Source organism: Gopherus evgoodei, chromosome 2, assembly GCF_007399415.2.
Source record: "Gopherus evgoodei ecotype Sinaloan lineage chromosome 2, rGopEvg1_v1.p, whole genome shotgun sequence".
Taxonomy (NCBI): Eukaryota; Metazoa; Chordata; order Testudines; family Testudinidae; genus Gopherus; species Gopherus evgoodei.
Window position 1 is genome coordinate 39,972,884 of NC_044323.1, and position 24,003 is coordinate 39,996,886.

Consider the following 24,003-nt stretch of genomic DNA (forward strand, 5'->3'; position numbering starts at 1 on the left):
CATTGCTTTGATGAATTTTGTGACATTGTTTGGACGGATTTTGCCCACAAGATTAACAAAGTCTATCATTTTTTCAGTCAAATATTAGAATATGTATATTGTCACGTTATTGATTTGAACTGGTACCATACAGAACATGATTGCAACCAAGGTCCTATAGTGGCACAAAATCTTGTATAAATAGGGTCAAATGAGATGTCTAAGACAAGGCTATGGTTTGCTAGTTATGATTATGCTGTTTATATGTGTGTATCAGTTTTGTAGTTGAAGTTATGAATATTGGCTCTATACTGTCTGTAGTTCAAACTCATCCTGTGCTTCTGGGAGACATCCCAAACAAGTTGGTGTTAGCTCTGCCTAGCCTGCTTGATGGTCCATTAAAGACCATCAGCTATACAACTGACCCATTGAGAGAAGGCAGATACCCCTTGTAACTCAACAAAGTATGCAGGAACTTACTCATGTGACTCCAGACTCCATTTTGCTGTAATTTTCCACAGTAAGAACAAAGAGGCGTTCCTACACCTGGAAGAGCCTATAAAAGGCTAATGTCTCATCTCCATCTGGTCTTCAATCCTGCTTCATACCTCTGGAGGAACTTTGCTACAAACTGAAGCTCTGAACAAAGAAAGGACTGCCGACCCATCTCAGCTGTGGATGTATTCCAGAGACTTGATTTGAACCTGCAGTTTATTCTATCACTGAACCAAGAACTTTGCCATTACTATATGTAAATGATTCCATTTGACCAATTCTAGCTCTCATCTATATCTTTTTCCTTTTATGAATGAACTTTTAGATTTTAGATTCTAAAGGATTGGCAACAGCGTGATTTCTGGGTAAGATCTGATTTGTATATTGACCTGGGTCTGGGGCTTGGTCCTTTGGAATCAGGAGAACCTTTTTTTTTTTTTTATTGGGGTATTGGTTTTCATAACCATTTGCCCCCATAACAAGTGGCACTGGTGGTGATACTGGGAAACTGGAGCGTCTAAGGGAATTGCTTGTGAGACTTGTGGTTAGCCAGTGGAGTGAAACCAAAATCTTTTTGGTCTGTCTTGTTTGGTTTGCCTTAGAGGTGGAAAAATCCAGCCTTGGGCTGTAACTGCCTGTTTTAAGCAATTTGTCCTGAATTGGCACTCTCAGTTGAGTCCCGCCAGAACCAGCATCATTACATATATCAATTCTGTAGCCTCAAAACCATATTCACTTCATCCTGTATATGACATAACTAGCACATTTATAATTGTATTGAGTGTTTTCTGAACTACTATATAACTCCTCTGTGTCACAGCCTTTGTTAAAAGAACGAGGAGTACTTGTAGCACCTTAGAGACTAACACATTTATTTGGGCATAAGCTTTTGTGGGCTAAAACCCACTTCACTGGATGCATGCAGTAGAAAATACAGTAGGAAGATATATATACCCATAGAGAACATGAAAAAAATGGGTTTTGCCATGTCAACTATAATGAGACTAATCAACTAAGGTGGGCTATTTTCAGCAGTTCATATATCTTTATATTTGGGTATACAGCATTTGCATTGTTCCTCCATACCCCCTCTCTGCTCCACATTCTTGCCCACTCACTACCCAATTAGTATATTGCTAATTATCTACCTGTAACTCCAATTATTATAGTACAGCTATTAACTCTCCATGTTGTACTGACAGAGCCAAGGAATTCCTGCACTGTGTTCAACAGTTTTCCAGGAAAGAATCAGCAGCATGGTGATGTAAGGACTGGAATGTTTTAAATGTTGATAAATACATTTTCCGTAACCAATTCTCTCTTAGTTTGTGGCTGGGACCCAGGAATCAGCTGTGTAGCAATGGCTGTGGATAGTATGACATGATGTGATGGTGCCTCAATTAACTATTTTTGATTTTGCTGTCACATTCTTGGAGAGGTTTATCCAAGTAACATATTATTGTAGAAATAACGTGAACTAATATATAATCATAGAAAATAAAGACATTTTATACAACTAGTGATTTAGGGCCCAATTCTGCCCTCACATAGATTCAATTATAATTGAGGCCAAATCCCACTATAGATGGGGAATTAACAGGATACCAATTGGGCGGTGAGTGATTATAAATATAGGAAACCCAGAGGGTGAGGAGTAACAGTGTGAATTTTTTGCATCCCAAATATAAAAACACATGAATCTTTAGTCTTCTATAGTGCAGTCATTATTATAGGCAGACTCAGGAAACACTTTCACAAATCAGAAGAGGAAACGGACTTTGAAAAGTTTAGGTATATCACACAAATAATTAAATCTATATCATTTTGAGGCTATACATTTTTGTACTTTTGACAGCCCTCTACCAAGCAGTAGCAAGTGTCTGTAGCCTTTGCAGGTTGGCTTCCCAGAAGGGGTGGCGGGGGTGGGATGGGGAGGAATCAGTGATGAGGAGTCTAGGTATATTCTACTGTAACTGTTTAATTTATATATAGACCAGTCCTTGAACACAGGTGGACAAACAGCCGGCAGAAAATCCCTTCTTTCAGGAATCTAAGCCCAACACCAATCCCTGGTTCCCAAGTAGCAACTCTGCCTCAAGAACTGACTCCATTCAGAGACCAAGGCAGAGAACAAATTCTCCTGCTGTCTGCACAGCTCCTTCTAGACAAAAACGTGCATAACCAAACTAACAACATACAGTGTATTGTCCCAAGATTTAACATTTGCTACTGTGTGTAAGTAGGCCGCCTGATGACACCTGTCATAACCATAAAAATATGGTTGTGCATTTGGAGGGTATTTCTGTTTTCAAAGGACACTAGGATATAGTTTTTGGCAAAAACTTGTTTTAATAAAAAAATTGTACAAAATCATGATATAAACAGGATGCTATGATTAAAAAACACAAAACAAAAACAAGGAATGAATGTAACCATTCCTTTGTAATTTTAGAAATTCAAATACAACAGCTGTTTTAACTAGTACATGAGACTCAGACACTGAAACTGACTGTACATAAAGATTCACTTCCCCAGACAACTAAATTACAAAAAGTAAGCAATGGTCCCAATTTACCAGCTCATTATCCCAGTCAGGCTTCTGTAATTCTAGTCATTCAATGGCATATAACTGAAGTATTTTAGTGGCAAATCAGGCTCACAGTATAAATGATGTAAAATGAGATTTGAAAAAAAACAAAGATTTTATTATTAATGCAGACAAGGAATTTGTCTTTAAATTATGCTAATACATAGTACTTTCATAGCCACTAATACATTCATAGTGATGTATAAAAAAAATAGATTTGTGATTTGTGTGCATCTTACCTCTAATTTGAAAGGACACTTACCTAATCGAAGACATTCTAAGGAGGCCTGGGCCCAGTTTCTCGTAGATGAAGACTCAATGAAGTAGCAGTGGCCACGGAAAGGGATCCATGCTCTGTGTTCCGACTCAGGGCACTTTCCGGGGAGCTGGGGAGGATCTGTGGGGGCTTTAACTGTTTAAAAAAAGGGACGCAGTTTGCAATTAATAAAACATTTTAATGAACAGGTTTCTCTCACACGCTTTTACTACGACTAGCACATACTAATCTGACACCAGGAAACACCTATAATAATTGTTTAATCATAATATTATCTTTGAAAATCTGTATTCCTTGTTATTATATCATAGTGGAATGGTGAATGATTAGTGTTACAGCTGCATTTTATGCTCTAAGCACCTAATTCAGCAAAGCCCTTAAGCACATGCTTATCTTTAAGCTCATTCATATGTCCATCCCTATTGAGCAAACACTTAAACAGGCTTAAGAACATGTTTAAGTCCCATGTTAAGTGCTTCGCTAAATTAGGGCCTAAATTTGGTGAAATCAGGCCATAAACGAATACTACTCTTGAAACAAAAGAGCAGTTCAGGTGACATCAATGGCTGAGTTTCAGGTACAGATGAAGACAGCACAGTATAGAACCAAATTATTAACTTAAAAACTGCAGTATATGGAAAATGTTTAAAACCTCTAACAAGTAGGAGAATGTATATTGTGTAGCCTAAATATTAGGAATGCATTTAGGTTTTAAAACCTAGTATTCTGGGTCAAGAAAACCTGTTCTCATTTTACTTATCTACTAAGACCTGAATTCAGGATTTTCCTGTTTTCCCTAGCAATAGCTATTATCATTTCAATGATCATCGAGCCATAAGAGAAAAGAATCTTTTTAGGCAGTTGCAATGCTATTAATTTATGAAGATGAAAACACTAAATCCTTCAAAGTTTGGCAGGTAAGTAAAATGGAAGTAGATTTTCAAATATTTTGTTTAAAAATATAAGGATTTTGTACTGATGATGATGAACAGGATTGTGAATAGATTTTAATATCTTTTTAAATAAAATGTTTCTGTTCACCTATAATGGGGATGTATTGCAGATGGGTTTAGCCTGTCACTTCCATTAAAGAATAACTAATTAAAACATTAGAGTGACCAGATGGGTGAGATAATAGCTTTTATTGGTGAGAAGCTTTTGAGATCAACAGAAGTTGTACAATAAATACTACTTCAGCCACCTGTCTTCTCTAATATCCTGGGACCGACATGACTGCAACAACATTGCACAATTAAAACATAACTATTTAAAAATACACTAGTTGTTCTTCTTAATCTAGCCAAAGGAAGATGATCTTCAACATGTGGAAAGTGTGTTTAATTAGTAATCAATTATGCCATATTTAAAATGCATTACTCTATAACACGGAAAATAAGTCAAAGGGCTTCAATATTAAATGCCTACACTCTTTTGCCCAGCAGATCAGAGAAAACAGAAGATTATTTTACAGGAAAAACAGTTATTTTTCTTTAGATAACTCAAAAATTAATAAGTCCCAGACTCCAGCAGATGTGTGTTTATAATGTGTGTTTTATACTAAACAGACTTTCAGTAATGAACCAAAGTTCCTTCCCTCAAGTACACACTGGAAGAGACTTAACATTCAACTTGTCTGTCTTTTGCCTTGCTTAACTATCAAACTCTTTTTTTCTTACTTTTATCTAGTGTTCTTTACATCTTGAGAATAATTCTCTTAACTAGAGTTCTATTTTTACTAGGGCTGTCAAGCAATTAAAAATATTAATTGCAGTTAATCACACTGTTAAACAATAATAGAATACCATTTATTTAAATATTTTTGGATGTTTTCTATATTTTCAAATAAATTGATTACAATGACAACACAGAATACAAAGTGTACAATGCTCACTTATATATATTTTTTATTACAAGTATGTCCACTGTGAAAAACACAAAAGAAATAGTATTTTTCAATTCACCTCATACAAGTAGTGTGGTGCAATCTCTTTATCATGAAAGTTGAATTTACAAATGTAGAATTATGGACAAAAAGACTGCATTCAAAAATAAAACAATGTAAAATTTTAGACCCTGCAAATCCACTCAGTCCTACTTCTTGTTCAGCCAATCACTCAGACAAACAAGTTTGTTTACATTTTCAGGAGATAATGCTGCCCACTTCTTGTTTATGTCACCTGAAAGTGAGAACATGCATTCTCATGGCACTGTTGTAGCTGGCACCACAAGATATTTACATACCAGATGCGCTAAAGATTCATATGTCCATTCATGCATCAACCACTGTTCCAGGGGACATGCGTCCATGCTGATTACAGGTTCTGCTTGGTAACAATCCAAAGCAGGGTGGACTGGCACATGTTCATTTTCATTATATGAGTCAGATGCCAATGGCAGAAGGTTGGTTTTCTTTTTTGGTGGTTCAGGTTCTGTAGTTTCCGTATCGGAGTGTTTCTTCTTTAAGACTTCTGAAAGCATGCTCCACCCCTCATGCGTCTCAGATTTTGGAAGGCATTTCAGATGCTTAAACCTTGGGTCAAGTGCTGTAGCTCCGTGGTCCTCAACCAGGGGGTCCAGGGCCCCCTAGGGGGCCTCCAAGCAGGGCCAGCATTCAACTCACTGGGGCCCAGGGAAGAAAGCCAAAGCCCTACCACATGGGGTGGAAGCCCAGGTCCCTGAGCCTCGCCACTTGGGGCTGAACTGAAGCCTGAGCATTGTAGCTTTGTTGGGGCCGCTGAGACATGGGGCCCCAGCAGTTGCCCTGCTTGCTACCCCCTAATGCCGGCCCTGGTTTTTATAAGCAGAAAATCAGTTATTGTGGCACAGGTGGGTTGTGGAGTTTTTATAACATGTTGGGGGGGGGGACTCAGAAAGAAAAAGGCTGAGAACCTCTGCTGTAGCTATCCTTAGAAATTTCACATCAGTACCTTCTTTGCGTTTTGTGAAAACTGCTGTGAAAGTGTTCTTAAAATGAATAACGTGCTGGGTTATCATCTGAGACTGGTGTAACGTGAAATATATGCCAGTGTGGGTAAAAGAGAGCAGAGGACATACAATTCCCCCCTCCCCCTCCCCAAGGAGTTCAGTCACAAATCTAATTAATGCATTACTTTTTTCACGAGCATCATCATCATGGAAGCATGTCCTCTGAAATGATGGCCAAAGCATGAAGGGGCACCTGAATGTTTAGCATATCTGGCACATAAATACCTTGCAATGCTGGCTACAAAGTGCCATAAAAATGCCTGTTCTCACTTTCTGGTGACATTGTAAATAAGAAGAGGACAGGGGGATTATTTCCCATAAATGTAAACAAACTTGCCCGTCTTTGTGATTGGCTGAACAAGAAGTAGGACTGAGTGGACTTGTAGGCTCTGAAGTTTTACATTGTTTCGTTTTTGAGTGAAGTTACATACAAAAAAATCTATATTTGTAAATTGCACTTTCACGACAAAGATTGCACTATGGTACTTGCATGAGGTGAACTGAAAAAATACTATTTCTTTTGTTTATCATTTTTACAGTGCAAATATTTGTAATAAAAAAAGTACACTTTGATTTCAATTACAACACAGAATATATATGAAAAAGTAGAAAAAACATCCAAAATATTTAATACATTTCAATTGGTATTCTATTGTTTAACAGTGAGATTAAATCTGTTATTATTCATAATTAATTTTTTTATCACAATTAATTTTGAGGCAATTGCGTGAGTTAACTGTGATTAATCAAGAGCCCTAATTTTTACACATAGTTTGTGTACACCACTGCTTTCTGTTGCTTATATCTGACATTCAAATGTTCGTCTCATTTTCTAGTCAGTGGCTAGTCTAACACATGCTAATACAGTTGACGGCTAATGAAGATACTTGTGTAATTCAAGAGGTGGAAAGTCCTGTGTTTTTGGAGCTGTGTTTTTGTGTTCAAACTTCCTTCAGTTCCAAAACTCAGTCTCCTCCACTCACTTGCCTTTCTCCAGTGATTTGTTAGTTACTGAATATCAGAGTGTACAGTCATTTACTATATATTTGTACAGTCCCTAGCCCAATGCAATATAAATAAATAATCATTGTTATTACCATTGTTACATTGAATTGCTTACCATCTGACCATTTACAGATAGAGTAGTAGTTTTCATCACATGATGCCGTCTTCCAGGCTCCTCCAAGGTCCAGATAAACACAGCCTATATTCTGTTTCGGCTCTCCTTTGGCCCACTTAGTATACTTCAGCTTCCAGTTATCAATCCATTCATAACGTCCCTCAGTCTAAAAGCAAAATAAATCAATAGAAACAATGAATCAGACATCAATAATTGCTTCATGTTCCGTTTTGTGAGAGGAATTCTTTCACCGTCCTAACCTCTGATATGAAACAGAAAAATACCAAGACTCAGTCCCTTGCCAGTAGATAGATATTTACAGTCTGTCCGTCGTCCTTTGTCAGAGGTTGTCATTCAAAAGTATAGAACAAAAGTAGATGGCTCAAAGTTTTGATTCATGCTGTGGCATACAAAGTTAGCAAATTAATCCACCATCACTCCATCCTCCAGTTAGCTTATGCCCAAGTTCTGTTTTATTTTGTTTTGAAGAAGTCGTACATGACATTGTTCACACTGGCGTTTCCTTAATTTGTCTGGTCAATGGGTGCAGAAGGCAGAAGTAGGGACTGTGTCAACTGTTTGCAATAGTTGTTCCTTTTAATCTTTGTAAAGGGCCCAGATACCAGAATGAGGAACACAATAGAGATAAGTTAAATTGGGTAGCCCACCGGCTATTCAGCTTCTCAGTAGCACAGATGTCCTGAGATTAATAATGTTAGTTTAAAATCAATTCAGGTGTTATTTAGAGAAATACTTTTGGATAAAAATAAAGAATTTTTATCGCACACCTAAAGAGGTTAGGATATTTTTCCAAGGGGGATCATGACAGTGGGTCTGTTTGAAGAAAGCCATAGTGAGATGACCTGAGGTAAAAACTTGCCTGGAAAAAACAGAGCATAATGTCAGAAAGAATAAGACAAGAGAATGTGTGATTTAATCTGATTAATACTGATGATTGTTAATGATTCAAAACTTAAGCACATTCCCTGCCTTTAAACAATGACACTATATACAAGTAGCTAGGGCAGTATGTAATCTAATGAGATCAAAAGTGAAATAAGGTAAGGACTGTGAGAGCTGTATTATCACAGAAAGTAGAAAGATGTTCTTACCAGATTGCTGTTCAGACCAATCCAGACAGGCTCCCCATACTTTAACATTCGTAGCCACAGGAATGAGTGGCTGTAGGGATCTAAGATGCTGGCAAGGTCAGAAGACTCATGTATGCATTTTCGCCTTGCATCTTCCCACTTCATTTTGGAACGAACAAACAAATAACTACTGTTATCATAACGGATAAAGTTTGCTGGGACTGCTGTTGATGAATGGTAGAACTTGGAGTCTATAAGGAGAAGAAAAAAGGGAATGTAAAGTCACTGGAGTTCTTAAAAAGTGGTTAGGGCCACATTGTGGCTGGCCTTGCATGTGATTGCAAAGCATGGATAAAAAGAGACTTCTCTCTCCTGACTTCTAGTCTTGGTTAAAGCTCTGCAAACCCACTAAAGAAAGTGAGGATTTACAGGTGCCAAATGGGGGCAGAGTTACATTGTCATTGATGGTATCTAACAATGTTGATGATGGCACAATGGCTAGCATAGAATCCAAATTATGCTCTCACAACTGTGCTAGTTCAGCAGAGCTAAAGTGAAGGAACAAAAGGCTAAGGAAACTATGACCCTGAATACATCCAGGGATTAAGAGCTTGTCCACACGGAAGTTGCATCTGTTTAATTTACTTTGGTCTAGGTTTGGTCCGCAAGTTTTTGGTTTAATAAAAGATGTGATTTTAAACTGATTTAGTTAAACTGGTGCAACCTTATATGTGAACCCTTTTAAATCAATTTACATCTATCTTATATTGGTTTACCTTGTGTTGGTAAATGTATGGGTGGATATAGGCAGTGATCATATACAGGGGTCTGCACTCGTTTAACTAAATTAGCTTTTTGAACAGACCACAGTTGAACTTCTCTATGTAGAAAAGCCTTTAAAAGCTGGTTTAGTGTGTAGACCAAGATTTGGATGGTCATATTTATAAACAGTACTTTTTCTAACCATAGCCACTGAAGTGAAGGATAGTAGTGACATAATGCAAGTGGAAATCCAGCATTTAATCCTCAAACAAATAAAAATGTCTTGCACGAGATTTCTGAAAAATGCACCTTTGTTAATTTGGCATACATAGCCTTTGTTGTTGCCACAGCTTTCATCAACCCATTTCCCTGCCTCCTTAACAGGCCTATTTCTCATCAAGACGCAGTCAGCCTAGGGGAAAAAAGGATATACAAATCAGTTAATAAATAAATTGGAAGCAAATGAGAAAAGTTCCTCCCCCCTTTCACATCTGTAGACATGAATATAATTAAACTTCATTCCTGCATCATTTTAAGATTCAGTAATGCTGGCATTATGCTGGTGACTTCTATGTGCTTTTGTTCCCCATGTATTGCCCTTATTTCTTAACTTGCCTGTGATTTTTCCCTAGTCAATTTTGTGAAACAATTGGGGGCGGGGGCTGAGAGAAGGGGGAAGTGCAGAAATTCTATTCTCTGCCTGTCCCCATGTTGTGTAATATGGAGGGCATCCCACAGGGAAGTTCAGAGGGGGATCTTGGATGAAGTTAGTCATGGAAGGAAAAAGTGGCTTGATCCCTTTACACGGCTACTGCAGTCTGTTCCAAAGAAACCCTGGACAGGCAAGGAGTAATGCACTTCTCTGAAATTTTTTCTCCCACTTTCAAATTCATAGTTGCAGCTGTGCAAAATGTCAACTGCAAAACTAGAAACACTTAGGTTAGGGTTGCCAGGCATCTGGTTTTTTGACCAGAATGCCCAGTAAAAAAGGGACCCTGGTGGCTCTGGTTAGCGCTGCTGACCAGGCTGCTAAATGTCCAGTTGGCGATGCAGCAGGGCTAAAGGCAGGCTACCTGCCTGCCCTGGCTCTGTGCAGCTCCCAAAAGCAGCCGGCATGTCCGGTTCCTAGGCGCAGGGGCAGCCACAGAGGCTCCATGCACTGTCCCCACCCTGAGTGCCAGCTCCGCAGCTCCCACTGGCCAGGAACCATGGCTTATGGGAGCTGCGGGGGCAGTTCCTGTGGGCATGAGCAGCATGCAGAGGCCCCTGGCCGCTCTGCCTAGGAGCCGGAAGGATATGCCACTGCTTCCCAGGAGCCACCTGAGGTAAGTACCACCCCGAGCCCATACCCTGAACCCCTTCCTCACCCTGAGCCCCTTCCCACACCTTAAGTCACTCCCAGACCCTGCATCCTGCACCCCCTCCCACACCCCAACCCCCTACCCCAGCTCAGAGCCCTGTCCTGCACCCTGAACCCCTCATTTACTGGCCCCACCATGGAGCCCACAACCCTAGTTGGAACCCTCACCCCCACCCTCCTTCTGTACCCCAACCCCCTGCCCCAGTGAGTGAAGGTAGAGGAGAGCGAGCAACAAGGGGGAGCATGGAGTAAGTAGGGGGCAGAGCTTCGGGATAGGGCCGGGCAAGGATGTTCAGTTTTGTGCAATTCAAAAGTTGGCAGCCCTAACTTAGGCCCAAATTTTTAAGAATGTCCACTGATGAGAGTGAGATGCCTGAGCTGAGATGGCATTTCCATTTCCTTGACTTCCAAATCCACAGAACTTCTGTGAGCCTATAAGAAACACACAGTTTCATAAAAATGTTTTATATCTGTAAACATTTTTGAAAAGTTGAGCATGGCATTTTTTGCACTCTGTAGCTGTCTCAGAGAAATGATCACATTCTGTTCCTTACCCCAGGCAAACGGAATCTTCTGAGATTCCCCCACCATGTGGTTTCGCATATGAACTTCTCAATTTCTCAGTGAAACCTTACAGACCTTGCCACTCTTAGGACAGGATTTTATAAAAACACTACGCTTTTCAGAAAAGAAAAAATATTTTTTCCTCCGTAGTGACATATTTTAAAAATGCTTGTCTGATAAACTTCAGAGTTTCTCCAACACTTCTCCATCTGTTTAGGATAACACATGAGAAATTTCTGATAGCAAGGTGCTATTTTCAGGAAGTTGGAGAGGGTCATAGGGATCAAAATCAAGGTTATATTGAAATTGCATTACAACTTCAAAGCCTGATCGTGCCCCTACTGCAGTCCTTGGCAGGTCAACTCCTTATCCAAGGAGTTACTTATTGTAACTCCACCACACAGTACGAAATAATCTTGCATTAGCAGAGAGATGAACTTGATGGATGGAATGTCCTTTTCTAGAATGCTGAGAAAATATAGGAAGTGATTTTTTTCTGAAAAGTCAAATGCTTATTTACAGAAGCTAGGGTAACACATGCCTCTAGCCCAAAGCAGCAGCATCTTCACCCATCTGGAGGAGAGAGAGAAGATGTTGTTGCATAAGTAGCCCTACTCCAGTAGGAGCCCAAAGCCCTGAAAGGGAGAATGCCAGCTAGGGAGGACCACTATCAGAATGATAAAAGTGATGCACTAATTCAGTTTTTATACCCATAGCAAACACCACAAGGCAGGGGTGCCATGGAGACATGCACAAGTTAAAGCTGCTCTTCTTTCCTGAAACTTAGTTCAACCAGCAATGACTCCTCCTTGTGACATAGCAGTCGCCTTTATTAAGCTAGCTCAGCAGCTTCATCCTGCTGGAAATGCTTCACAACACACCCTATTAGTGCAGCTCTTACTGGGTGTCCTGTAATATATTGCTCATACTTCACTTGCTGCTCCTTTATTTGGATTCCTACTGTACAGCTTCAATAATGTTTTTTTTTAAGCTTAGCCAATAATCAGTGTAATAACTTATGACAAGCACCATAAACAACAGAGACAGGATTGTGCTAAACATATTTGATCAAAGATTTAAACACCTTTTACACTTGTGAAAGACCTGAATCCTGCAGTATCACAGCTCTAGCCTCAGCAAATATCTTCACTAAGTCAGAAATAAACTGAGCAGTAACTATGGTCCAGTTATTTAACAACAATTTATAATTGATGTTCACCTGGCTATCATATGAATATAATGACACTTGTCCAGATGGGAAACCTTTGCCCCAATTTGTAAAGTAGACTCCACTTCCATCTGTCCAAAGATATTTGAGTTCATGGTTTATATCATTTAATCCAATCCAAGTATCAACCACAGAATCCTTTAAATGGAAGGTGAGAAAGGCTGAAAGAAAGAAGAAAAACATTTTACATGAAGTGTGGTAGAACACAGCTTTTTCTCATCAGAGAAGTTGCTGATGTGGTCAGAACTGGGCCGGCCATGGTCCAAAAAATTTTTGTAGTATTGAATCTTATAACTCTTCTAATCAGATAGTTTGCAAACTTAGATGAATGTCTAGTGGAGAAAGTGAAAGAAATGGATATTATTACAACATTAAGTTAAAAGAAACCAAAAAACAACTAAAAAGAACAAGATGGGAAGATTTTTATTTCTGACAAAATTGGGAAGGCACTTTGAGGAGAGTAAGTTATTAGTTTAGGTGAGCAAGGACTCAGATATACAATTTTTGTATTTGTTCAAGATATCACAGATGTATGTCTGACTCTCCAAGTACAGGAATAGTCTCAACAGCACATTAGTAAAGCTTCCCCTTTGAGGTTGCTAGGTCTTATTCCATCAAGTGCTCTATTGCCTATGACCAGGACTTTGAACTCTGCTATGAAGCAAATGGGAAGCTAGCAGAGTTTATGAAGAACGGGTGTGATATATGTGCATCAATCTTTGTTGCTGAGGTTTATATAGGGATGCTGGGGCTGGCACTGAAGCTGGAAATCACATCTCTGGAAATGATAAAAAAAATTGCTTTAGGGTCAACAAGAATCTTGTGTTTGAAATGTACGCTGCCTGACTGCCCTCACTCCCCTGCCCCTTGTTTTCTTGGGGGACCACTGGGACCCACCCACATTACAAGTTTTTATACCAGTTCTTGATACTTCCACCTTACAATATGGATGAGTTAAATGTAAATGCTCTTTTGTGGAAAACACAACTATGTGCCAACCATGCTCGTGCATCTGCACCTGCCACGTTGCCTATCCACATTTGTATTTCTGCGTTCTGGAAAAATCTAGGTAGGTATCCAAACTGCCTCAGCAAATGATAGAATGCAGAGGGGATATGCACAAACAGCATCACAAGCAGCATGAACAGGAAGGTATTTTGGGTTGTCCTACTGCACAGAGAGCTGGAAAGGAAGAGGATCAACCAAACTGGTTAAACAGATAAATGGCTGTCATTCACTCAGCAAAATAATAGTGTTCTGGTTACTGGAAGACACGCATGGGCTAACACCCTCCCCTAGCAAGGCTGAAACATGGCTGGCTGCCAAAGTTACAAACACAACATCAATCATATTTTGTGCAGACATAAACCAAATTTAGGGCCAATCATCTCACTAACTTGTCATAGACTTAAAGTTGTAGCATACACAAGCTTCAGCTCTGGTCAGTAACAGGCGATTATCACAAAGCTAACCTTAACCAGCTTCTAGAGTTTCAGTTACTCTTCTCATTGAATTAATAGCCATTTTTGTTTCTCTGTTCTCTCAGTTATCCTCCAAAATTTTCTTAATACAAACATCACTTGTGCCTTATCCTGCCAGGAATAAAACCTGTAGGTTTGTGTGACAAATGCTAGTGCTGTGGTCCTGCTGGGAAGTGCAACAGGAAATCAACCCTTCCTTGCACGCTTCTGTTGCCAGTAATAATATTGGTTTGTCCCACCAGTTCTACTATTCATATGTTTCTTACCTAGAATTCAACCCTTGTGCATAAGCAACCTTTCAGGAATTCGTACAATGTGGTCACAACAGGAACATTTCTCTTGGAGGGAATTCAACCACATTTTGATCAAACAGTCATATTTGATCCCTAATTTTTTCTGCACTGGGAGTCTGATTTTCTCCACCATGGAAAATCATACATTAGCATGAAGGTAATGCAATTACTCTGAGTTTACAGTAATGTAACTGTGAATATGTCAGACTATAACCCCATTTACTTCTCTCACTATGGTTCTGTTTGTCTATTTGTGCTCTTTTAACTTCATATCTATTGCTTTGGTGCAGTAGCTGTTTTTCATAGTCATTTTTCCTATCTTTGTTGTTGTTCTTTATTATTTGTATTATTGTAGTGCTGCAGAGCTGCCATCATGGACCAGGACTCTTCCATGCTAGGTGCTGTACAGACACAGAACAAAAAGACAATCCCTCTCCCAAAAAGTTTAAACAATCTAAATAGAAGACAAGAGGCAATCGATGATACAGGAAGACGGGGGGAGTTGTTACTTGGGGGAGGCTACTTAGGAGGGGATCAGCTAAATAGAAAGGAAAGGGAAGGGAAGAGGGTGAGGGGGACAGGGCAGGTATGGAGTGAAGTGTGAGGAGGGAGAGGGATGGTTGGAGCAATTAGCCAATCAGCACTGGGCAGAGAAAGTCATAGAACATTCTGCAGTTTTGACTGGAATGTCCAGAGGTCCCTGCTTTAGCTGCTTCTGATCTCTGGCTGGCTGCTTTCTGCAATTTTGCCCCAGGGCCACATGGCAGAGGAGGGAGGGAGGCACCACCTGAATTCTAGTGCCTCTGGCATGGGCATTTCTCGCATTTTCTTATGTGTTTTTAATCCATTTACAATTGTTTCCCTTTCTATGACTGTGTCATGTTTTCCTGCTTCACTTTCTGTCTTCTGCATGCGCTCTCCCACCCTGTAGCTCCCCCAAAAGAAGTGCATAATAACTTATTTTCAGTGAGGCAACACTAGGAGTTGAAGCAGTTTGAAATGAACATGTCCACAAGCCCTGATCTCATCAGCAGCAGGAGAGCTCATATCAGTTTTAGTTCACTTCAGCTATAAAGATGCTTTGCTGTTAGAAGCTTCACATTGTCCCAATGTTACTTTTCTGGCACAATGGATTGGGAAGTTGGCAACAGTACAGTCATTATAAAGTAAAAGAGTCAGAAGGGGTGGGGGCTTTTGAGGAAAATTCTCAACAGATTAAATTTACAGGTGACAATCTTTAAAAGTTGACAGATAAATAACAGTAATTAACAGTAATTGAGTATAACAAATCTCAAACACAGAAATCAAATCAGCCTCCCAATCAGATAGAATGGTGCCTTGGTCCTATCAGCTTTTTGTTACTACTAAAAAGTATATAGCAGCACTCATATCTACAGTATATGCTTTCAAATATACATTTGTCTCATGTAACTAAAATTTTTCTTAATTCTATATGTAATCAGTAACAGACAAAAATAGTACAATATATTACTGCTGCTGAAGAGTTACACTTTAAGCTTGCATTTACAATTCTTTACATTAATTGAATGGCATCTGGTACAGTACCTTGCACTTGTTCATTTGGGATGGTAACTAGATTTCCTCCCAAATTCACACAAGCTGTTCGTGCAGCATGCCATGACAGTCGCTCATCTTCATTTGAGCCAAACATTTTGTAACACTGAAATAAGAATAAATCATGTAAATATTTTACTTGCAGCAATATTCCCCGCAGATAGGAAACCATTATTTTGAATTAATATGCCTGCCATGTTTAAGCAGGAAAGTGAAAGCTTTGCATCACCATAGGAATGTTAAACTGTGTTCTACAAAAAGTTTGTGAGAAAACCCCATTTAGAATGAGGTTTTTGAGGTGATGCAGTTGATTATAAAGTGAAAAGTAAAACTACAGATGCCAAAAAAGTGTGTCCTTAAAGAAAATATGTTTACCAGATTGATTTGAAATCAGCTTAAAACAACAAGCAGAAGCTGGCTGCTTTTATAGGCCAGCTGCCTATATTTGGTGAGCTACAGAATGATTGAAACCAGCTTGTGTATGTCTTTAGCCGTACAAAGGATAGGTTGAATCAAAAAGCAAAGCAGTGATTTTTGTGATAAAATGCAAATTAATACATTTTTAAAGAAATGTCTGGTAGTCTATGAGGCTGAAATTTGCACAAAAAGAGCTGGTAGTACATTGTTGAACAGAGAAATATCTCCGTGTTGACCTGAAACATTCTTTTTTCAAGTAATAACATCAACAGAGCTGTTACTTCAGCCTTCTTGGAACTTGGGGACAGAGCTAGAACTATTAGTCATGGCCAGCAGAGGAATAGCCTGTTTCTTGAAGTTCCATCCAACTGATCCAATTTCCAAGGTCAGGATAATTCCATTTTGCATTACTATTCATAGATTCATAGACTCTAGGACTGGAAGGGACCTCGAGAGGTCATCGAGTCCAGTCCCCTGCCCTCACGGCAGGACCAAATACTGTCTAGACCTTCCCTGATAGATATTTATCTAACCTTCTCTTAAATATCTCCAGAGATGGAGATTCCACAACTTCCCTAGGCAGTTTATTCCAACATTTACTGATTGTGTTAAGTATACTTGGAAGAAAAAGCACAGCTTCTGCTATTGTGGAATATGGAGGTAATTTTTCCTAAAGAAGCAAACCTGAATCTGTGTTGGTGAGTTTCCAACTCTGTCTCTGTGATGGACTGGATCTGTGAATTTTATTATTTGCAAGATGGACATCTTCAAGTAAACATACATAATTTTTCCTATTCTTCATCATAGTAAGTTCCACAGATCTGTTACAATGGGATTTTCATACCAGTTTGCGTCCAACATGGGAAGCAGAATCATCCTTCACTTTGGAAATTAATGTTATGGAAGTTGTGAAGACTACTTGTGTGAATTAAAAGTATGATTCTAGGTCTCATGAGAGAAAGTTCCCAACTTTCATATATTCATCTAATTAGATATAGTAATTATCAGGTCATTTACTTAATGGATAGGAAGTATATTGACACTTGCCACATGGGTTTGAATGCAGTAGTGCTTTTAGGACCAGAATAGGAGATTCTTCCTATTGGGTTTATGAAATCTTTATTAGAGAGATTTGACGTTGCAGTCGTTAGGAGGATACAGCTGTGGCAACACCACTAATGACTTAGCTTTCACAAGTTCCTGATACTGGTGGCATTCATTCACGATGCTGAACACTAAGAGCCAGATTCTGATTTCAGATACACCAGTGTAAATCCAAAGAAACACCAGTGAGACTGGATTTACACCTCTGCAATTGAGATCAGAATCTGGTCCTGAAATTCCAGTTCTGTCTCTGCTGAATGTCCTAACATTGAACAGAAAACTGGGTTAGCTTAACATGTGTAAAGCTGCACTGGTTCAGTGTGGAGAGGTAATATATTGCCACCTTAGCAAAGAACAAACAAAAACAAATAAAAAATCCAGTGTATTAAAAGTCATACACAACATCTGCATTCATAGTCTCTTGCAGAATGAATTAAGCCCCTGGAGGAATGGGAGCAGAGATTCTGAAGAAAAAGGACAGTTACCTGTTTTGTAACTGGCATTCTTCAAGATGTGTTGCTCATGTGTATTCCACAGTAAGTGATTCCAAGCAATATCTGCTGGATATGGGTAGGAGTTCACGATACCTTGGGACGAAGTACCACCCTGCCGAACCCGGCATCATCCCTAGACTGGGAGATGATTACTTAATGCAAAGTAAATGTGTGAACTGAAGCCCAAGTGGCAGCCCTATAAATGTCTTGGATAGGGATATGGGCTACATAGACCGCTGATGAGGCCTGAGCCCTCGTAGAGTGCACCTTAACAATCGGTGGCAGGGGCACACCTGCCTGATCATAGCACATGTGTATGCATGAAGTGATCCAGCGGGAAAGCTGCTGGGTGGAGATAAGCTGCCCCTTCACCCACTCGGCTGAGGCAATAAAAAGTTGCAAGGATTTCCGGAATGGCTTGGTCTGATCCAGATAAAAGGCCAGCGCCCTATGCACATTGAGCTGTGGAGGCAGCATTCCTCATTCGAGGAATGAGGCTTAGGACAGAGCATGGGAAGAAAGATGCTCTGTTCTATGTGGAAGGCAGAGACCACCTTCAGCAGGAATGCTGGGTGTGGGCAGAGCTGGACTTTATCCCTGTGGAAGACTGTATAGGGAGGTTCCGAGGTTAAGGCCCTAAGTTCCGAGACACGTCAGGCCAATCTGATCGCTCTAAGGAAGGCCACCTTCCATGAGAGGTGAGACCAGAAACACATGGCCAGGGGTTCAAAGGGAGGTCCCGTGAGTTGGGACAAGACCAGGCTTAGGTCCCATTGTGGCACCAGGGGTCTAGCGTACATGAACGAATGGTCAAGACCCTTCAGGAAACGAGAGGTCATCAAGTGGAAGAAAGCCAAATATCCTTGCACCGGTGGGTGGAAAGTCAATATGGCCGCCAGGTGCACCCTGACCAAGGCAGGTGCTAGTCCTTGGGCCCTAAGGGATAGGAAGTAGTCCAGGATAAGCTAGAGAGGTGCGGCAGAAGGGGAGACCCCCTGCTCAATCACCCACCTGGGGAACCTGGACCACTTCACCATGTACGTCCGAGGCATGGATGGCTTTCCAGGAGGACTCACCTTACCTGCTCCAAATACCTGTTCTCCTCCTAGTTTAGCCACAGAGCAGCTACGCTGTCAGGTGAAGCATGGCCTGATTGAGATGGAGAAGGTGGTCCTTGTCCTGGGAGAGGAGGTCTGGGAGGAGCAGCAGCACCCTCGGGGGGGCCACCAAGAGGCGTAGAAGGGGCAACCCCGGTTCTGGCAGGTTGCAAACAGGTCGATATGGGGAACTACCCAGCTGGTGAGCAACCTCTGAGTGGAGTGACCATTCTTACTTGGGGGAGAAGACCCTGCTGAGGTGATCTGCTTGCGTATTGCGGAGGCCCGGGAGGTGAGCCACCCTCAGTGAGATATTGTGGGCTATACAGAACACCCAGAGGTCCAGGGCATCCCATCAAAGGGCTAGGGAGCATGTCCCACCTTGCCTGTTGATGTAGTAGATGGCGGCTGTGTTGTCCGTGAGGATCCTGACCACCCTGCCGCAGAGGTGCGTGTAGAAAGCCACACATGCCAACTGCACTGACCTGAGCTCTTTGACATTTATGTGAAGGGACAGGTCCGGGGTCGACCACGTTCCCTGGGTCTGTACGTTCCCTGTGTGGGCTCCTCAGCCAAGGTCCGAAGCGGCAGACACCAGGTCTATGGACGGGCTGGCATCCCGAAAGGGAACTCCTTGCAGCATATTACTCGGGCAAGACCAGGGAAGCCAGTATCAGAGACGGAATTGTGAGCACCTTGTCTTGGCCATCCCGAGCTTGAGAGAATTGGCAGGCTAGCCAGATTTGAAAGGGCCTCATTCGGAGTCTGGTGTGGTGGACCACGTATGTACACGCCGCCATGTGCCCTAGAATTTGAAGGAAGGCCCTCGCCATGGTCACCAGGAAAGCCTTGATTGAGGTGATAAGATCCCTTAGGGTCTTGAACCTGTCCAAGGGGAAAGAGGCTGTGGCCCTCAAGGAGCCAGCAGGGCCCCAATGAACTCTATGCGCTGAATGGGAACTAATGTTGATTTGCCTCATTCACCACTAGGCCGAGACCGGCACATGTTGATAGGAGCCATGGCAGTCTCTGGCTTTTTTGCCACACCAAGCAAAAAAAAAAAAGGGGGGGGGTTGGGTGCTCGCTGGAGTGGCAAAGCAGGGGGGAAAAAAAACACAGCAAGGCCAGAGCGGTAAAGCGGGGTGGGGGGAACAATAAAACGGCACTGCTGGAGTGGCAAAGCAGGGAAAGAAAAAAACCCTGCAGCACAGCCGGAGTGTTAAAGCAGGGCGGGAAAAAAACAAAAACCAAAAACAATGGCATGACTGGATCAGCAGAGCAGGTGAAAAAAAAAACTTGCAGCGCGGCAAAGCTGGGGGTAGGGGGGAAACAAAACAAAAACACAGTGCTGCCGAAACGGCAAAGCGTGGGGAGTGGGGGGAGACAACGGCGTGGCTGGCAAAACAGGGGGAAAAAAAACACACAAAAACCCTACAGGGTGGCCGGAGCCAGGGTACAGGGGGACTCCCTGTGCTGCAGAGTGCTCACCTGGTCTAGTGGGGGGGAGAGAGAGGGAGCCGGGGGGGGGGGGGGAGAGAGAAAAGGAGGGAAGCCAGCACTTCAGTGGGGAGCTCACGCAACGCCCCGATTGCCTGCAGGAGAGCTCCGTGCTGCTCCGGTCGGCTTGGAAGGAAGGACGTGGGCTGCCCTGCGGAGTTTGCCCCTACAGGGCGGCTAGAGCAGCAAACAAACAAACAAAAAAAGGAGCCGTGCTGCCCTAGGATTGGACAGAAGCTGCCTCCTAGAATCTGCTGCCTCAAGCACAAGCTTACTCAGTTGGTGCCTGGAGCTGGCCCTGATAGGAGCAGCTCCACGTGGGTCTTTACCTTGGAGCGGGACTCCCACTTGAGGAGCCAGTCGTCCAGGTAAGGAAAGATCTATATGCCTTCCCTCCTGAGATAGGCTGCTACCATAGCCATACATTTTGCAAAGACGCTTGGTGCTGTGGATAGGGGGGAGGACCGCAAACTGGTAGTTGTCCATCCACACCCAAAAGCGAAGGAAGCGCCTGTGCCCCTCAAATATATGGATGTGAAAATATGCGTCCTGAAGATCCAGGGCAGGGTACCAGTCCCCTGGGTTCAGGGAGGGGATAACAGAGGCCAGGAACACCATGTGGAACTTAGAACAGACTAGAAACCAGTTTAGGTCCCGCAGGTCCAGGATGGGCCTGAGGCAGCCTTTGGCCTTCGGGATCAGGAAGTACCGGGAGTAAAACCCTTTGCCCTGGAATTCTACGGGTACCCTTTCCACTGCCCCCAGGTGCAGTAGCCAGTCCACCTCCTGCCGCAGGAGATGGACATGCTCCGGGTCCCCCAGGGCCAACAAGGAAGGCGGGTGATTTGGCGCAGGCGAGGTGAACTGCAACATGTAGCCCTTGGAAATGGTACTGAGGATCCATTGATCCAATGTTCTGCGGGACCACGCCCTGTGGAAGGCAGACAATCTGTTGCAGAACACAAACTTTATTAAAGTGGGAGTATCCCTGGCAACAGACCCGGTGCCCCCCTGCAAATAGTCAAAACCGCCTCTTTCCCTACCTCTTGCCCAGCGACCAAATGAGCCCCTGTCCTGGCTGGCAGCAGTGGCCATGGTGCCTACTGGCACCACTCACCCTGCCATGGGGACCCTTTGCCATTGACCCAACTGAGAGCCCGATGGCACTATCTGTCCCTGCTGAACAGCGTGAACTGAGGATGGGTGGTCGGGTGCCGAGGTCGCTGACGAACGCTTGGTGCCCCGGGAGTGATAGGAATGATACCTATGAATCCGTCTTCCTCAGGACCTGGACCTCGATGTCAAGGAATGGTACTTGTTCGAAGAACCACTTCGGTACCCATGATGGCGACGTAAGGACTGGTAGCCTGGTACCGAGGCACCCTGAGGGGAGTCTCGAGTGCAATGACTAGCTGATCGGGAGCTGGAATGGAAACAATGGCATCTATCCCACCAAGAGCGGCTATGGTACCCACGCCGCACAGGGGAGCATTCCCGGTGCCTCTCTCGGTGCCTATGCTCGCTGGCAGGAGGCATTGAGGGTCCCCGTGACTCCCGTCCTGACGGCGACCTGGATGGTCTGGCCAGCGTCGAGGGTGGGCAGGAACTGCAAGATGAGTGGCCACTGCACGCCGAGCGGTGCGGGGAGTGATCCTCGGAAGTGGGAACTGCAGCTGGCTGGAGAGGTCTGGTGAGCACCCAATGGAGACTTGCCATGAGATCTGGGGTTCGTGCCCAGCTGAGTGCTTGGGACTGGCAGGCTCATAATGTCCTTCACAGCCTGCATCACCTCCGGCGTCGACGGCATCCCTACCAGTGGGGATGCATGGGCCGATGGTGCCGGGCTGCTCCACTCAACACGAGTCGGAGGTCTTGAGCCCAGGGGGGACCGAGGGCTGCCCAACGCGGGACCAGCCTCCCCCTTTTCCTTGTCATGGCACCTCTGCGAGGCAGGGCCCTTCCCTTGCTTTTTGGAAGGAGAGTGGTGCTGACTGATAGAAGGGGTTTCTCTACACACCGACGACACGGTGGCCAGCGCCGAGTCCACCTGGCATGCCAGCGTTGGTGCCAGCGCCGACTCCATCAGGAGAGCTCGAAGTCTAACGTCTCTCTCCTTCTTAATCCTTGGCTTGAACGACCTGCAGATCTTACAACTATCGCTGATGTGAGTCTCACCCAGGCAGTGGAGACACTCAGCATGCAGGTCACTCCTAGGCATAGAACGGTGACAAGAGTCACATGACTTGAATCCTGGGGCACAGGGCATGCCCCGAGCCCACTCTAACAACTGAAGAAATGATCCACGAACGGTACCACTAAGGTCGAGAAGAAAAGGCTGTAGCAGAGCTGGAGCACAAAGTTCCAACTACCTTCACTGGCGGCAAGAAGGAACCGAGGGGGTGGGGAGCCCGTGGCTCCCCTTGTAGCGCGATATACAGGCGCCACTCCAGTGGTCGCCGTGGTGCTCCCCAGTATGGATACTGCTAAGGGAAAAACTTCCGGCACCAGTGCGTGTGGTGAGCACGCATATCTACTGTGGAATACACATGAGCAATCACTCAAAGAATAAGTTATTTGTTGAACAAAATGATCTACTGTTCAGAACCGTGTCTCTAATGCATGCTGAGAGGGCTTTTTCATATGCTCTGCTCAGGGCTGATGCTGCAACTCACTTTCAGTTATCTAATAAATCTCCAAAAAAAGCATCAATCAGAAAAAAGTGGAAATTCAATTAAATATACACATTAAGATCTACCAGGATCATTCCTGTGTGAAAGGTATGTAAGACTTAAAGCAACTTATACTGCTTATATCCCATGACTTATTTCATAAATGATTTAAATATAGTTTTATAAATTACCAGAATAGCTCAATCAATCAATAACTGAAAAAAATTAGACCCGGTTTTTCATGAAATGGTGCATAATTTTTGTAAAAAATAGTTGCTTTCATGCAATTTCATCACAAATAAATATGTCAAGCATGCCATAATCCCCTCTGCATGCAAAAATAAGTATGCAGACCTAAGGCCTCTCTTTGGGAAATCTGGCCCTCTTCCTCCAATATTGTATCATAATAAATATAAAAATGCAGAATTCCTCTGTTTAAAATACAACACATTGTGGATATGTTACTGTACCTTATTTTGAAACAAAAGCCAAGTTTCTGGACATCCTCCTGCGGGTGAAGGTGTTGTAGGAGAAAGTGTCGCATTAATGGAACTGTTGTGCCTTTCACATATAAAAGGATTTGGATAACCACAGTTTATATCATTCCATAATCCTGAATATGAGATAAATAACTGGGTGAGACTCACATTTGTCATGAATATCCATCCCATGAGAGACAAGGTAGGTGAGGTAATATATTTTACTGGATCAACTTCTGTTGGTGAGAGAGACAAGCCTTTGAGCCACACAGGACTCTTTTTCAGGTCTGGAAATGTACTCTCAGAGTTACAGCTAACTGCAAGATGGATCTGATTGTTTAACACAAGTGGCTAGCACATATTCTAAGGGACTATTCAAAGTATGGAAGTTGGTCTGATAAAATATATTATCTCACCCACCTTGTCTCTCTAATATCCTGAGACCGAAA

General features: G+C 42.7%; 1 protein-coding gene across 1 annotated transcript in view; it reads right to left on the reverse strand.

Moving 5' to 3' along the window:
• Positions 1-24,003, reverse strand: part of LOC115645566 (macrophage mannose receptor 1-like) — a 90,675-nt gene that overhangs the window by 11,267 nt on the left and 55,405 nt on the right. Inside the window, exons 20-26 of the mRNA XM_030550432.1 lie at positions 23,546-23,688; positions 15,789-15,903; positions 12,440-12,609; positions 9,606-9,708; positions 8,556-8,785; positions 7,444-7,609; positions 3,324-3,473 (exon numbers count right to left, since the gene is read on the reverse strand). Of these exons, the coding sequence (XP_030406292.1) occupies positions 3,324-3,473; positions 7,444-7,609; positions 8,556-8,785; positions 9,606-9,708; positions 12,440-12,609; positions 15,789-15,903; positions 23,546-23,688 (1,077 nt within the window). The remainder of the gene's footprint in view (positions 1-3,323; positions 3,474-7,443; positions 7,610-8,555; positions 8,786-9,605; positions 9,709-12,439; positions 12,610-15,788; positions 15,904-23,545; positions 23,689-24,003) is intronic.